This window comes from Cupressus sempervirens, chromosome 8 (assembly GCF_028749045.1).
Source record: "Cupressus sempervirens isolate cs-2001-9-10 chromosome 8, ASM2874904v1, whole genome shotgun sequence".
Lineage (NCBI taxonomy): Eukaryota > Viridiplantae > Streptophyta > Pinopsida > Cupressales > Cupressaceae > Cupressus > Cupressus sempervirens.
In genome coordinates, this window is record NC_143125.1 from 333,856,897 (window position 1) to 333,874,347 (window position 17,451).

Below are 17,451 nucleotides of genomic sequence, written 5' to 3' on the forward strand. Positions count from 1 at the left end.
GATGTCCTTTGCATAGTTTCTAGCCCTGCATTCATTCGAGAGTGATTGGGATCGATCATGGAGATCAAATCATGGAAAAAAACCACCTTCTTTTCCTTTTGGTTTGACAAATCAGATAAGTCATCAAGTCAACTAGGTTGAGCAACCAGACAAAACCATGTGGACCAACCATGTTATTTCTTTTTTCCACCTTATGAGGTCTTCAAAAGTTAATCACCATATCATATGACCCTTTCCACCCTTTAAGACTTAACCACAACTGCTTGTGAAACCACATCTTAATCGCAATGTTAACTGGCGTTGTCACTATCTTCACTGAGCCTATTGCATACACATGTCAACCTGTCATTATTTTATAGGAAATAAAACCTACACATCTTCACAAAGTGACAAAGTGACAACCATTGATGTTGCAAGATTTGACAATGATCGAAAGATGTAGAGAAAATGTTGGCCCACAAGCAAAGAGTGAATGAAAATTTGCCAACTAGACCATGTTATGACAACTTCACCATCTGCAAGAAGGAAGTCCCACCCTAGACATGAGTCATGTTGTCACTTTCTCACAAGAATAAATTTTGTGCTTTTTGGAAAAGTGAGATTGCAATGACCACAAATTTGGGAAGATTAGGCGATGGAAGAGATGCAAGCTTGTAAAATATTAAATCGCACAATTACTTAGGAAATAAGGTATAACCTAAGGTTTTATAGATTTGTTTTGCATGCCCTAATATTTGAGTTATTCAAATATATGAACGTTATATGTGTTCAAATTCAAATCTTTCAATTTTGGCGGGAGGGAAAAATATCTAACAATGACCTTACCCACTTTTCCCATCATCTTCCACTTCACCCTAAATAGTGGTCTTCTTTGGCTTGGTTCTTCCTTGATAGGTTCTTTAATAAATTCCCTTCTTATAATTAGATTTTCCCCTTCTTTTGATTCTAAGGGTACTTTAGATGGTTTGTTACGACTAATAGATTCTTCTTACACATAGTTGACTCTTTTTAGACTCCCTTGGGAAGTAGAGCCTTTCTTAAGGCACCTATATGCAAGGTGTTCCATTTGGTTGCAATTATAAAACTTCATGGTTGCAAAGTAGGATGCTCTATACGTTGGTTTTTGCTTCTTTCTCTTCCCCAGTGTTGGAGCTTCTTCCCCTACTGAAACCCCTCTATTAGAATTCCCTTCTTGTTGTTTAATCTACTTAGTTTCCCCTTGGCTTCTTGAGTTTGAACCTCTACCACCATTACCCAATTGATTCCTACCATCTCTGCCTCTAAAGTTGGTGTCAGATTTCTTCTTGTTATTTTCTTCCACCTTCAATGCTAATTGGAAACATCTATGGACTATTGTGGGTGTCCATAGGTTAATTTATTCTTGTACATGTTCCACTTCAACCAACCAGATACCTAGACACCTTAATAGGTTCTTCTTCTTGAGTCCCTGATTTGAAACATAACTTCTAAAATTCTTCAGTATATGTTGCCACATCCATATCTTTTTGTTTTAGGCTTTGCCTCTTCTTGTGTATTTGAATCTCATAATCTTCAGGTAGTTGCTATTCTTTTACCTTAGTCACCATGGCTTTCCAATTTGCAATTGGTTTCTTTGCCATCTTCTCCCTTTCTTCTTGCAGATACTCCCACTAAGTTAGTTTTGATCCTTTCAACCTAGATTTGGCTACCTTGACCTTTTGTGCCTTTTGTGCTTCAGTGCCCCCCTCACACTCAAAGTGGTTTTCCATCCCTTCAACCCATTCCACCACAAGTTTAGGGTCCATCTTCGCACTAAAAAAAGGGACTTCTTGTAGGGATTTTCCACCCAATGCCTTGATGGATTTTAGAAATGGTTCTTTAGATAATGGAGGGGTTGGCTTAGGTATGATGTCTTCCCCATCAACCTTTTCCTAACCTTTATTACTAGTTTCTCCTTCTTGGTCTATCTTCTTGGTAGCCTCAACAACTTCCTCCAATTTTGTCTTCATCTCCTCTAATGCTTCCTCTAGAAGCCTATTCCTTTCCTTTTGATCTTTCATCTCCTTGGCAAGTTTTGCATGAGTCACCATATTTGTCTGTCCTACTAACTCTTTAGTGTACAAAAACACGCCACTAGCCCCAAATCTTTGGTGGCTCTAATACCAATCTAATTTAAGTTGGATTGCTTAGTAGTCCTTTCTTTCTCTAAGGACTCACCTAGGCTCTCTTCTAGCCTATTAGGGTTCCCATTTGTCACCCTAACCTCAAGAGGATATCTATCCTACCCTCCACACTTCACCATCCAGCTACACCATTGATTTCACAACTTGCACTCATCTTAAGGACATTCACACCTGTTTCTCAAGATCACAACTATACCAAAAATGAACATTCTACCTTCAACATGAAGTGAGGAATGAAACTTGATGGTTTTTAGTCCTCCCCTAACCTCTTGGACTCAAAATCCATAGGTCTTCTTATCAATTTCTTCAAATTTGACAAAATTGCGCTAATTAGGCCTCCAAATTTTATTTTTGGGTCACAACTCCAAATTTCACTTAACAAGGTTTAAAACTAACTTCCATTATGGATACCCTTTTGAGAAAGCTTCAAGATTTTGTGGGCCTTAGGTCCCCAACCTATCTGTACACCTCCTTCCTATATAGGTGCCTAAAAATAAAGGTTTTGAATCATTCTTGTTGGCATTATCAAGAGTTTCATGAATACCCTAGAAAATCTTGTCATGGGAACATCTCCTCTCACATGTGGCTTCCTTACACATCCCTTCTCCTTCTCCAACAATCAGATTGAACTACCCAATAAATTCAATCCATCCAAATTAACTTGCTAGCACTGTGATCACCTAGCCATGCACCAAAGGCTCGCCTAGGGCATCACATCAAAAATAGTAGCCGTACTTTTCTAGGCCCCCCCATTGATATGTACACTATACAAGGGATCCTCTTCTATATCCCCAAGAATCTTGATGATTCCATGGTGAGGATTTATGGGGGAGCCATTCTTCCAAAAGTTGTTAAAACTAAACCAACAAACATACTAGAAACAAAAGATTTAAAAACTATGAACAAATGAACTTTAAGAAACTTGAAATCTAAATCAAAATGTACCATAATAGAAAGAATTAGAATAATCTAAAGAAAAATTGAGACTTTCAATCCATCAATGCATTCTTGCAATAAAAAAGATACAAAATTGTAACTCTGCAATTGTATTTCATGGCTTTATTATCAAAACTTCACTTCTTACCAACTCCAACCCTTGGAATAGGTTCATTTCATGGTTTTGTAGGTTTCCCAAGAGGTTTTAGACAGTTAGAGTAACCATCAATCTCAGATTCACGACATGTCTAATTCTTGCTTAAATGTTGTCATGCAACTTTTTAAAGTTGCTGACAACTTTTGCATTTTTGCAAATTTTGGACATTTATCACTTGGAACTTTTGAAGTAGGTCCAACATGGTTCATTTATGATGGCTATGCATGATTTATCCTTTAGAGCATCAATTCACCATTTTTACCTTTCTAACAACTTTTGGCTACAATTGACATCTTTCTCAACTTTTTTGCCCAAATGATAATGTAGGACTCCAATCAATGAAAAAGGATGTAAAAACATCATAAATGACAAGATAAGTTCAAAATCATACCTTCCTCAGACTTTTAGGGAATAAGACCCATAACCCCTAATAACCTAAACACAAGGCAAACCCAAAAAACTAGAATGGACTGAGCCTAGTCAAATCCACCTAGGAGAAAAAACACATGACCTTCTAAGGTCCAAACACAACCAACTAACTTGGCTAAGGTCAGTACAAGCCAAAAAACAAAGAGTAGAGTTAGGACTAGGAGTTAGCCTAGGTGCTCCTGCACCACATAACAACACAATTTTAGACATGAGACTTCAACCATCAATTTTGCCAAGAAATTGGAATCAAATAGAGATCCATTTGAGAACTCCATTCTTCAATTCTAAAAAAGAACCAATTTGATCCCTAAACAAAGAAACAAGAAAGCAATAACATTTACTAGAACAACTCCTTTAAAACGAGGAAATAAATAGGGCAAAATGAACTTAATTAAAACATTAATTTTAGAATTCAAAATCCAGTCTAAGTATAGCTTCAAATTGATATTCAAACATCAACTAAATTTTTATAAAATAATAATAAAATAATAAATAAGAGCGACTCTAATTCTACCTCATTTCTTGCAAAGAACAAGAAAGCAACTTCAAACTACAGTGTTCAACCAAATGCACTGCAATCCAATTCCAACAAGAGATGCAATGCGTCAAAGTTCCTGCCAATAATTAGAAAATAAGGAAAGCAGAGATTTATAGATAGAAAGGAAGAATATGAAGAGAGACCTAAAAAAGAGAATGATATATTATTACAAGGACAAGTAAAGGTAGAATGATAGAGAGTTGAAGATAATTTAAAAAATATTAATAATTATATTATTTAAAAAAATATATAAATAACAATAGAAATTATATTTAATGAATGAAATAGTCATTTCTAACAATTCTGTTATAAGTTGAAATATTTGATTTAAAAAATAAAATTGTTGATTACTTAATTCAAACGACCAAAATATCTAATTAGTTTGAGGGGTAGTATTAGTTTTACAATTTGTAAAATGGTATAAAAAATTAGTGTAAGATTGTAAAATAATAGCTAGTAAAATATAGTGTAAACTTAAAGAAATAACATTTTATTTTAAAGACAAGTAAAGGTAGAATGATAGAGAGAGAGAGTTGAAGAGAATTTAAAAAATATTAAAAAATATGTTATTTTAAAAAATATAAAAATAACAATAGAAATTATATTATATGAATGAACTACTCATTTCTACCAATGCAATTAGAAGTTGAAATATTTAATTTTAAAAATAAATTGTTGATTACTTAATTCAAACTACCAAAATATCTAGTAAGTTTGAGGGTAGTATTAGTTTTACAATTTGTAAAATGATATAAAAAAATTTAGAATAACATTGTAAAATAGTAGCTAGTAAAACATAGTGTAAACTTAAAGAAATAACTATCAATGTAAAACTAATAAATATATTTAAAATAAGAAATATAAAACATTTGAACTTGGTAATCTTTTCTTTGTCGATTTCGATTTAGTTTTAGTAATTGATTCTTTGAAAGAAGACTCTTCTTTTTATCTTCCCCCGAGGCATAAGATCATTTGCATATTGATTAGACATTCATTTTTGTTCAAAGTGGTGTGAGGTAGAAGACGAAAGATAAAAATGTTACTTTTTTGAAAATCTAACCAACTTGTCACAAATGTATAAAAGATAAAATTGTAATTAATGCATTCATTAATGCATGATAGAGTTGTTAGAAAATATTTGTATTTTTGTTGTAGAAAATTGAATTTTATCCATACCAAAAATAGTATGATCCAATAGAATAGATGAAAAATGTGATTTAAAAAATAATGAAAAATTAGAAAAAAATATAAACATTTGAAATTTGTTTTAATCTTTTAAATTCTATGAGTTGATTGGTCAACAAGAAAAAAACTAATTTTTGAGAACTCAAAGAGATAAAGCAAAAGACTCTAATAGTCCAACCTCTTCCCAAAACTCACAAATGAATTGTCACTACTAACTCTAACAACCATCCGACAAATAAAACTAGAAACAATTGAAAAGGCCTTCCAAAACTTGTACAAAACATGATAAGTAAAGAAAAGTTTTGATTTGATGCGATGAAGTTGCTTTAACTGCAATCAAAATCGTATGCTGGAAAGACGCACTCAACACAAGACAAAATGAGAATGAAATGGAGTATAAAAGAACAAAACGATAAAACGGATGACATTTTGAAGTCCAACTACTCAACTTTAAAGTCCCGAACAAGTGAACTTTGAAATTCACGATCCTAATAATTTGAATAATATTGACAAATGCATTAACGAATACTAAAAGTAGTCGACTCACGATTCCTCAACATTATTGCCAGGTTCGAGCAATTAAGGGACATGAGTATTCCCTACTCACAACGTCACACCGCTTTTGTAATGGCGATGTCGACAGGTTGGCCGCCCCCGTGTGAGAAGCGCAAGCGGGCAAAAATTCCCGTGATTCCTCAACTGCCACTGTCATTACCATATATTCGTCAACTTCAGGCAATTTCAAATAAATACCAGTTTTTGCGAAAGTGAGCATCCGCGTCTAATCTTTTACTTACTTTCGATTACCAGAATTGTCGTTACCTAAAATAGTCAAGAATTTTTTATTAGGACATCTTTGAATTTGTTTGTCTAAGATACTTTGTGCAATGCCGTGTCTCCAGAGGTCGGCCATTAATGAACTTCACGAGACTTGTCTGAAACTTTCAATTATGGAATTAAGGCAAAGATTTTCCTCCTGTCCGCAAGCGAATGCTATTGCACAATCCAGCAGATTGATGTAGGCGACAATGGAGAAACTAAACCAAGTATCTCTGTGGAATTGGAATGTTTGAAATTGCAGGGGGTATCAGGGAATTGAAACTTAAGACCGAAACAGAGTGAAATTGACAACTGGACAATGAATACTCGATACAAGTTACACTCTTCTGGGGGAAGCGCTGGTCGGACTTTTGACCTCAGGGCAATTGCAGCTGGCTCCAATGGGGAGCTGGTAAGTGAATCTTTGCGACTTAGTCTCCCACTCTCTTGCTTGAGTATTAAATTACTTCAGCTTTCTATGTATGTGGTATGATGCGTCTTTTCTTTCGTCAATTCTGCTGGTAGAGTTGGCAGCTGTAACTGCTAGGATTTGAAAAACAATACTTGCAGAAATATAAAAATATAGAAGAAAACAGAGTTGTTTAGAATAAAATAGATTTCTCATTATTCAATATTTATAATATGCATAGAATCATGATTTATACAATAGTAAGCGGTCATTTGAAGGACAAATTGTGGTTGAAAACATGCAGCTAACACCAAATTACGTTGAAAGAGTTTCCGTTAAAAACGATCCTTAATTTGAGCAGTTAACAAAAAGAAATCAAAAGTTGCATGTAAAAGAAACAATGATCCCGAAATAGAGCAAAATGATGGCATGCAGTTGGAATTAACTACACGCTAACCCCCCCCCCCCCCCTTAATTCCTATTGACAACCCTCGCTTGAGGTATGACCCTCAAGTGACCTTGTGTAACATGGGAACAACCTCCAAGTGTGGGACTTGCGCTTTGAGGTTGAATCTCCAGAGAAGGTCGGCTTCTTTACAATCAGGATGCATCTAAACTAAAGCTTGGGAGGAAAAGGGAGAGAGATTGCATGAAAATATATGTGGAAGGGGAAAGGGGGTGATGCACCAAATTGAAACAATGGTTACAACTCTGCCTATAGCTGCACTACACATCAATGGAAACTCAAATACACATCTCTCAACTCTAATTTATCTTCCAAGAAAACACATGGAGGTTTGAAACTAACCAAATGCTGAAAGGAAAGATAATTTTCACTATGCAATAATTGCCAGTAGATTAAACACAACATATAAATCTAAGAAAATAGAAAGAAAACATTTACTACAAGGCACATACATGCACTAGACAACAAAATGACAAGAGAAGGTAAGAAATAGAGATTCCATTAATGGAAGGCAAAAGGATTATAATTGCAAAGCATAATGTTGTTGCTAAATGCAAACAGAGAAGAACCCACGAATTATGTAGAAACTTTGCCTTTATAGATCAGGCATAACTTCGTTTTTATACGAAGTTCAAATCCCGACCACCATGGAGTTAAAGTTGCAGAGAAGATCATTAAATGAATATCAAAAGAAAATATGATCTTTGTGCAATTTGCTCTTGGAAGTGACAGGAAGAACCCAAAAATGAAAGCACCTAGCCGTAAGGATGATCAATCCCAAAAGATTTGATCATTACAAGTATTGAAGAGGCATGGAGATGCATTGGTATTGTGCAAACAAGGCCCAAGAAGCCGCCCAACATTAAAGAAATAGTCCCTGTAATGTTTCGTGGCCACAAGAAATCAAATCAAGCCGCTGTCAAAATATTGCAATGGGATAACATGAAGTTTAACCCACCCATGTACACTTGTAGAGTTGACCCACGTGGAAAAGATTAGATCTGCCCCAAAAGTGGTGGACCATCGATGTGGATCTTCCATTTGAAATGGACGACCTAAAGGATGCAAAAAATCTCCCAATGAATGATTAAAACACAACTGTTGATGAAGAAACCTTTTAATCTGATAGTTGACACATTTTCCAATGCACGGTGGAAGAAACAACATATACTTTCACTATTTCGTGGGCCGCTAAAAATGACCCTTGCGAAATAGCGCAATGGGATAACACAAAAAGTTTACCCATTGCCACATGGCACAATTCTGACACTTTAACCCTAGGAAAACACTGCAACACCACCAAATAAACAGAATGGAGACATGTGGTAGGAAAAATGTGGGAACACATAAAGTTAACCGATATTTCTATTTTGTAAAGACAAGGAAACTTTTTGAAATAGCGAACCTTTCTATTTCGCAAAGACAAGGAAACTTTGCGAAATAGCGAGCTTCACTATTTCACAAATGGCATGAAAGTGGCACTATGAAATAGCGAACAAGGACAACACGAAATGTTAACCGCAATTCTGTGTGTTAACCCACCAAAGAATCTAGCCCATTGCAAATCTCTTAGATCGGTTATCAGTGATGGGCTGAATGGGGTAAAAATAGCCAACATTTCTGGCAACTCAAAGGGGATGCTTGCTTGCTAAGCATGAGACCAGTGGCCTTTAAGCAATCCATTGGGCATAGAGTCACCAATAGAGAACGATGCGTTAGCTAACTTATAACTTCACAAAAATCTGCAACCAACAAAACTACAAAGCTTGCTATCTCCAGGAGGGAATAGCTGTGCACGCACACTTCTTGGAAAGATGAAAACAACTAATCTACTATGTATAGATATTTACAAACAAAATAATCAAACAAAACCATTGACTAGCTTGTTGAAATAGCTGCCCTTCCTTACAAGTTGATTTCTTGTTCCATGCATGCAAGCAGTCAAATGAATCAACAAGTATAACAAACATACTGTTGCATGGAATAGCCTCCCAATGTTGAAAACAATGAAGCTCTCCAGCATTGGGACATTGTCACTTTGAGCAAGACTTGCTCACTCTTGTAGAACTCACTCTCTTGCTCAAAAGTAAGCATGATTGGGGGCAAAATGTTGATTTGTTGCAGAGCTAGATGCCTTATGGGGCATCCTCCTGATGGCTTCGGGTCTAAGCAATCAACCTTGACCGTGTTGTGCTTTGCAATGGTGGTATCCTGCTGGTTTGGAAGTGGCTCCTTCTCTTGTGAAGAAATAATCTCCACCTCTTCTTTTTGTTCATGAGCTGTCTCCTTTGGAGCTACCGGTATGGTGTGAAGCTTTGAGCAGAATTTCATTATGATGCTGGAAAAATCATCCTCCAACTCATAACTTGCATTTATCTTTTCTTCCTCCTTTTTCTCATACTTGTCTTCCTGCTGCAATTGATGGTCTTGCTCTTCTTTTTCCTACAGCACGTCTGATCTTTCCTCGCCATCTGAAGCTTGATCAACTATCTTTGGTTCCTCAAGGGTGTGAACCACCTCATCCTCCTCTGTCTCCTTCCTCTCCTCAGGCGGCCACTCAACATTAAGCTGAGGAGCTCGAGGCTCTTGGTGATTGCAGTATGGAATGGAAATCTAGGGAGGTTCACTCCTTCTGAAGCTATTAAACTTGCATTTGGGTGGCTCTTCTTTAGATGGATTTAGCAATGTTTCTCGTGAGTGGGCCTTTGGCTCTTTTGTGGAGTCTTGCAGATTAGGAGGGCTTCTCTGTCTAAAGCTAGCAAATTTTCTCCTTGGAGGCTCTTGTGCTTTAGTTGCTTGAATTTGAGCAAGCTTGAGCCTTGTCTCTTCTTCTGCTAAAGCCAATCTTCTTGCAAGGTCCTCCTCAAACTGGGCCTTTCTTATCTCCTACCCTGGAGAGTGAATGAGAGCGTGATAATTAGGGTCTTGCTGTTGAGGAGAAGCTTGAAAAGAATAATCTTCTTCATACTGTCCCTGTTGGACCTCCATTTGCTGCTGCATATCAATTTCTTGCTGCCTCCATAGAGTTTTAATATCATATTCCTAGGCCTGCAACTGCTTAATATGTCCACCACTTGGCATTTGAAAGCCAACAACTGCTCACTCTATTCATGAAACTTCATGTCCATCTTCTCGTTTTTCTCATGAAACATCCAATTAGTACAAATTTGGTATTTATGTCCCAAACTAAGGGATATAAGGCTTTTGAAGTTAAAGGTCCAACTACATTCATTTAATCAGATTGAGTTATCTGTATATCCATTAAGACTCATATCCAACCTATTACTACTCCAACTCAAAGATGGATGGAGTAGGTGTTATCCAAGTTGCCTAGATACCAACTACAATGGGCTCCCTCAAAGTTTATAGATCCAATTCCTTTAGCCTTTCATGGGATTATGCCCGCTAGGCGCTTGGGGTCGCTGATCCCTACTATATCTTGTAATAGATAGCCATTGCTTGGATTTATGCAAGCCCCTCCTTGGACACATTTTAGCTCCTTTCTTCTCAGGCCGAAATAGTAATAATTCCTAAACATATGTATATTCATATAAAAAAACATAAAATTCATATAGAATTATGATTATTGTTATATAATATAATTATCTTGATTCGATACATGTATCATAGGCCACATCTGAGTTTTGTATGCTTAGTAGGATTTAGATATAATATTTTGTCATTAGTATTTAATTCATAAGTGCTTGTTAAGGTATGATAGCGTCAGTCAGAATCCAAGGATATACCAACATTGGCAACTGTATGCACGTGTGTGCATGTATGTATACCAGTTTCTGTGAGACCATCCTTGCATTAAACTGATATTATCCAGATCACTCGAAGTATGAAAATCTGAGCGATCAGATTTATCTATCTCTTGGATCAGGCTGTAAATCCCTGATCAATATCGATCATGTGTGCTACAGAACAGATCGAGTGAATGATCCATCACTCCTGACAGATCAGAGGCTGTAAGTGATATTTGTTTAGCATATAATCATGCTCGATAACCATCAGGTGCATTTGCAAAAGGTTTAATAATTAATCATACCCAATCAGGTTTGTTTAACATATTAGACTATGCCTTCGTGTCTCTTCTAAGAGACATATGCTTGAACAATCACAACTGTTTCTCCTTATGCCTTTTGGAGATATTATATTAGTTGACCAACCATAAAGAGAAGAGTATCGAAATCAATTAATGCTCTGCCCTTTGGAGTTCGGTGACTGCAAACATAAGATTCAGAATTACATAATAATATTCAGTATTTATCAATATTGAATTGCCATTTGCATACATAGAAATTCATAACCTGGGACTCTTAACATGGTATCAGAGCTGGTTATAAAGACATGAGAAAACTTATATGGAAGCAAAAATAGAAGGACCATCATCTACAGATGTGTGAGCATACGAAGGAGATCATTGCTAGAACATTTTTTTTGGTTGTCCCCGGACACTGGAGAAATATTAGATTGACACTCTGGATGACTAGGCATTTTGTGTACGATTTGATTCTACTGCAGTGAGTTGGTAAAACCTGAGGATACATCAGTTGCAGAGAGAATTGATCATGAGTTCAATATGTCTTATCTGCCTTTGTTCAATTTTTTTTTAAAAAAAGCACTCCAGTAACAGCATATGCGATATATGACATGTGACATAGTAACATATCCAACGGTGATAAATGAGAAGAAAATACAGTCAACGATAATTGGTGCAAATGATACTCAGCGATGGAATTTGTGAGCACTCAAATTAGAACAAATAATCAAGTATGCCATAAAGACAAATGAATATACATTTACCGGGCCTCCTAAATTATTATCATTGTATATGAAGATATGAAAGGTCAATGTATATATACAGCTCGATATATTTTGATGAAAGCACAACAAAATAAGGAAACAAGCATTTTGCCAAGGTCTCGATAAAAAAAGAGAGGATTTGATTAGTTTGGCTAGTACATACAAATGGACTGCGGGTAGTAACTAAATGTTTATTTATAGAGCTTTGAATTAAGTGGTTTACTAGAGTGATTTTTTAATTACAAACTAGAGACACCATGAAAAGTTATGTCCACTCAAATTAAGAGTGCAATATAAAAGCAAGGATACATCATTTGAAAAGGCTCATATTGAAGAATATGCACTGTTTATAGCATAAAAGTTTATGCAGAAATAAACAAATTTTCAGAAAAAGTGTTGTTTCATATGCATTTACATTCATATGTTGTGAGTGATTAAGATAACAATACATGCTTAGTGTGGATTCAACAAACTTTTTTGCTTTGGCTATGTCATTGGATCTGAAGATCTCTAGAAGTTGTGACTTGGAATGATGGGAATTATAAGAATTTTAATCAATTCCTAAGAAGACATTGCATCAAATTGCACTCTCCATTTCTGCAGATAACAAGCATTCCACTCAACATTAATTTGAAGGGTCAATCTGATTGCCTAAATAATATTTGTGAGACCATATAATTTTAGTGTTACCATCTGGGAATATATAGAGAATTTGATACACCTACATTGGTCATCATTCTTCAATGTGTATAAAGGAGATCTATTCCTACATTGTGACCTACCATGATGAGCAAAGATCACATTCTTGAGTATTTTAGTGGTGGAACAAACATGAGATATGGAGGATTTTTGACAGAGATAACAGGGATGTAGTTTGAAAGGAATGAAGAACATAATTTACCAAACATCTCAACAATTGATGGTTTATAACAAATGACATACACCAACATCTCATGTAGCATGATATTCCTACAGCCTTGAAAGGGAGCTTATTAGCATCCATTATGGCTCTCGACACTTAGGCTGCTACACTTAAACATGAGGTTTTCTCTAGTCATCTATTGCCAATGAAGTTAGAGATGAAGTCTTCCATATATGACGTGATGCAAACGATAAAGAGTGGGAATTTTACATTGTGGGGGGAATAATAACCAACGTTTCATTCCCACTTGAACCATCTTTAGAGGGAAGATGTTTCATTCTCAAATAAACTAAGATGGCATTTTATGATTTGATGTATATGGACCTTCATTGAAACAACTTGTATCAAGGATGCACAAATAAGTATCCATTATCTTTGAGTATTACTGTATTACATTTATCTACTCACTGAAGTTTCTCTCTTATTTGTACATCTAGATGTACTATAAGAGCTATGTTTGCCTTGATCTTTTCCTTTGTCTTTGAAGATGTTCATGGAGGAAAAGAAGAATGGTACATCAGGTATGCTACCAAGGCATTATAGAGGACTCAATCTTAGCACTGTAGCTCCAAAGTGGTTTTGGATCTAAGTCATATGTTGATCATGCTAGAAGATGCGAGTCTATTAAAGAAAATTATCTTTCTATGACAAGAGGGAGTAACTAGAGGATCTAATTCAATTGATATTAGAGGATAGATGGATACTTAAATGTTTACAGTCATGGAACTAAGTTGTTGGCTGAAACATTTTTGAAGAAGAGGAAAATAGCATTTCATTAGAAGCAACCTTGGACGAGGAGGTCAAGAGGTTGATGAATGTACTTGGAGCTTCAAAAGGAATCCAAATTAACATGAATGCCTGATTTGGTGGATCTACCCTCTGATACTTATTTTGACTTGATATCGGTTGTGTATCAATATGTTATTAATGAGATAATCATGGTGGATATTATGTGTCGTAATATCTGTGGACATGCCATGATATGTAATGGTAGACATCATGCGACATGATATTAGTGCACATACCATAACTAGGATATACGAATTCCATTTGACTTGATGATCTGTATACTCCTTGATAACACATGTTAGGTGATATCTAAAATGGTTCATACTTAGTTATTCTCCCTAGCTAAGAGGGAGTGTCAAGATATGATAGTGTCGGTCAGAATCCAAGGATATACCAACATTAGCAACTATATGCACATGCGTGTGCATGTATGTATACCGGTTTCTATGACATAATCCTTGCATTAAACTGATATTATCCATATCACTCATAGGTATGAAAATCTGAGCGATTAGATTTTATTGGGATGTAAATCCTTGATCAATATCTCGATCATGTGTGCGCTATTGAATGGATCCATCACTCATGATCCATCGCTAATGATAGATCAAAGGCTATTAGTGATATTTGTTTAGCATATAGCCATCGGCGATAACCATTGGGTGCATTTGCAAAAGGTTCAAAAATTAATCATACCCAATCGGGTTTGTTTAACATATTAGACTTTGGCTTTGTGTGTCTTTTAAGAGACATGCTTGAACAGTGAAAACCGTTCCTCCTTATGCCTTTTGGAGATATTATATTAGTTGACTGATCACAAAGAGAAGAGTATCGAAATCAATTAATGCTCTTCCTTTGGAGTTCAGTGACTGCAAACATAAGATTCAGAATTACATAATAATATTCAGTATTTATTAATATTGAATTACCATTTGCATACATAGAGATTCATAACCCAAGATTCCTAACAGTATAATTCTTTTATCTAAATCAAACTACTGGATACCCCAAAATTTATATTCTCATGAAGTATCAGATATATGATATATTTTTAGTTCTCTTATTTTCCATTCCGAATGGAGTATGCTTAGCTTGCTTAGCTTCCCATTTATATCTTGCAAAGCTAAAGGATAACATCTTTTCATATACAATGGGCCAGCTCTTTCACTAACAAGTCTTCTTAATAAAAAATCACACTAAATTTTTTTGTTATCGCGTCTCTTCCTTATTTAACCCTTGCAAGTTATAAACTATGGATGGATATTTAATGTCATCAAATATTTTTATCATGATTGTTTATTTGGCTGTTCCCTTCTTCTTACTAACATCAGCTTCTGATTAAACTATAATTGTACCTTATTCACGATCGCTCCATGTCACTTATTGTTGTCCATGGTTTAGCGGCATTGACAATACTTAGATGCTTTTGTCAATGTCCTTAGTATTTGCATAGTCAGTTATTATGACTAGTCTTATCTCTGTTCCAATACTTAAGTGATGTCAATATTCTTTGACCCGTTGTTGATTACATAAGTTCTTAATTCGTTCTATGAGCCAACTCACAATCTTTGACCATTAATCGATTAATGAGTTTGTCTTTTCCAAATTACCATTTGTTTTTTTGATATTAATCAAACATGAATTGATATCTGATAAGTCTAGCTAAAATATTGTCTTGGCAAGTGTAGTCACTTTTGTATTAAAGGGCTGCTTTCTTTCAATATTTACGTGCTTTGTAGAATAGATGAGATGTGACTTCTAATTGGAAATAAGCCCGATTTTTGTTTCTATAAATACATCTGCTTTTTGTAGCTAGCTTTTGACATTTGAGTAACAACGATAGGCTTTCAATAATCTAGCTACCTTTACCAATAGCAGTGTTAATCATACTTATGTACCGACTAAATGATTTCCTTGGACTCATTTATTCCTATTGATGTCGAACTATTAATCGATTCTTATTATGGATATGGGGATGTCATAGTCCTACCCTCCCCAAAATTGCTTGTCCTCAAGAAACTACATGTTTCTTTATTGTTTTAAGGTGATATTTTATAACTTAAGACAAGTTTTCTCTAATATTCTACAAAGATGATCTTAGACCGTTTAATAATGGTGTCGACTGAATTTGGCCAACATCTTATTTGAGTGATATTATGTCTTAGATTCATCCTCTCTGGTTATTCTATTACACTAGATAAACCAAAGTAGAACCATTTATGGATTATGCACTTGAAAATATGGAATATAAGAGTGCACAATGCATGAAGAGACAAAGGAAACACAAATTATATACATAAATGAATGAAGACACGAAGCATACATAGAGTATACACATAACACACATTCTAATTGATTAACAAAAAAAGTTAAATGCATCTTTTATTATCAATCACGATTTATGCCTATATATTATTCAACCCAATTAAGCCCAAGAGTGTGCAACATCCTACTATGACAACTCACCTATTGGCCCATAAAAGGCAGGAATGCATACTTTTACAATTCCCTAACCTACTTCCTCCATTCATTCACATGGTCTTTTAGATATTATCCATTCTTTATATATATTTATATATTTTATTGGTATAAATTTAGATTTATTATAATGGTTCTTTGTTTTATCTTTTTACTCTATAGGATGGCAAGATCGTGCTTTGATGCCACTTGTAATGCTTTAGTCTAAGTTATTTTCAAATGAACATATATTTGATATTTATGTCCCAAGCTAAGGGATACAAGGCATTTCAAGTTAAAAGAAATATTTATTTTTCTAATTAGATTATAAGTTATTTGTATATTTGTTCAGACTCATATCCAACCTTATTATTATTCCAACTCAAAGACGAAAAGAGTAGGTATTATACAAGTTTTGTAGATGCCAATTGCAATGGGCTCCCTCAAAGTTTATAGATTCAAGCCCTTTAGCCTTTCTTGCGACTATGCCCGCAAGGTGGTCAGGGTCATTGATCCCTACCCTATCTTGGGATAGATAACCATTTCTTGTATGTATACAAACCCTTCCTTGGGCAATTTTAGCCTCTTTCTTCTTAGGCCAAAATAGTAATAAGTGCTGAACATATGTATATTCATCCATAAAACCTAACATTCATATATAATTCTAATTATTATTATATAATATAAATTATCATGATTCTATACATATATTATAGGCCATATTTGAGTTTTGTATGCTTAATAGGATTTAGATATTATATTTTGTTATAAGTCTTTAATTCATTAGTGCTTCTAAGCCACATATATAATTCTTTTATCCAAGTCCAACTGGTCATTACCCCAAAATATATATTCTTATAAAGTATCTAATATATAATATATTTTTTACTCTTAGGTTCTATGCCAAATGGAGCATGCTTAGCTTCCCATTTATATTTTGCAAAGCTAAAGGATTGCACCTTTTCATATGTATTGGGTCAGCTTTTTTAGTAACAAATTTATTTAATAAAAATCATAGCTTTTATTTAAAGTTAATCTTCAAATTGTTGTTATCGTGTCTCTTGATTATATAACCCTTGCAAGTTATAAACTATTGATGGATGTTTAATCTCATCGGCATTATTATCATGATTGTTTATTACGTTCTTCTCTTAGTCTTACTTGTAACATACAAATTTTCTAGACTGAAATTAAATACTAAATTCTGAAAAATAAAAGCAGTTTGGAAAGTAATACATAACCATATTACCGAAGTAAACATCTTTAATACCTTACAATCCATTTCACTTGAAAATAACTATCTGATTTCTATAACAATACAAGAGAAAACTAAATCATTTCCATTCATTCCATGAATTATATATTAATTATGA

At 34.8% G+C, this 17,451-nt stretch overlaps 1 protein-coding gene across 4 annotated transcripts in view; it reads left to right on the forward strand.

Annotated features, from left to right (window-relative positions):
• The first annotated feature begins 6,041 nt into the window (after positions 1-6,041).
• LOC149542709 (uncharacterized) overlaps positions 6,042-17,451 on the forward strand; it is a 204,088-nt gene continuing 192,678 nt past the window's right edge. For 3 of the 4 annotated variants that reach the window (XR_016355500.1, XM_089797587.1, XM_089797588.1), the window contains exons 1-2: positions 6,042-6,174; positions 6,310-6,638. Coding sequence is in view for 2 of the 4 variants with exons in the window: in XM_089797587.1 (XP_089653713.1) it covers positions 6,546-6,638 (93 nt within the window). In the remaining 2 variants the exon portion in view is untranslated. Of the gene's footprint in view, positions 6,175-6,290; positions 6,639-17,451 lie in introns of those variants that run through there. The other variant, XR_016355501.1, reaches the window with a different exon arrangement.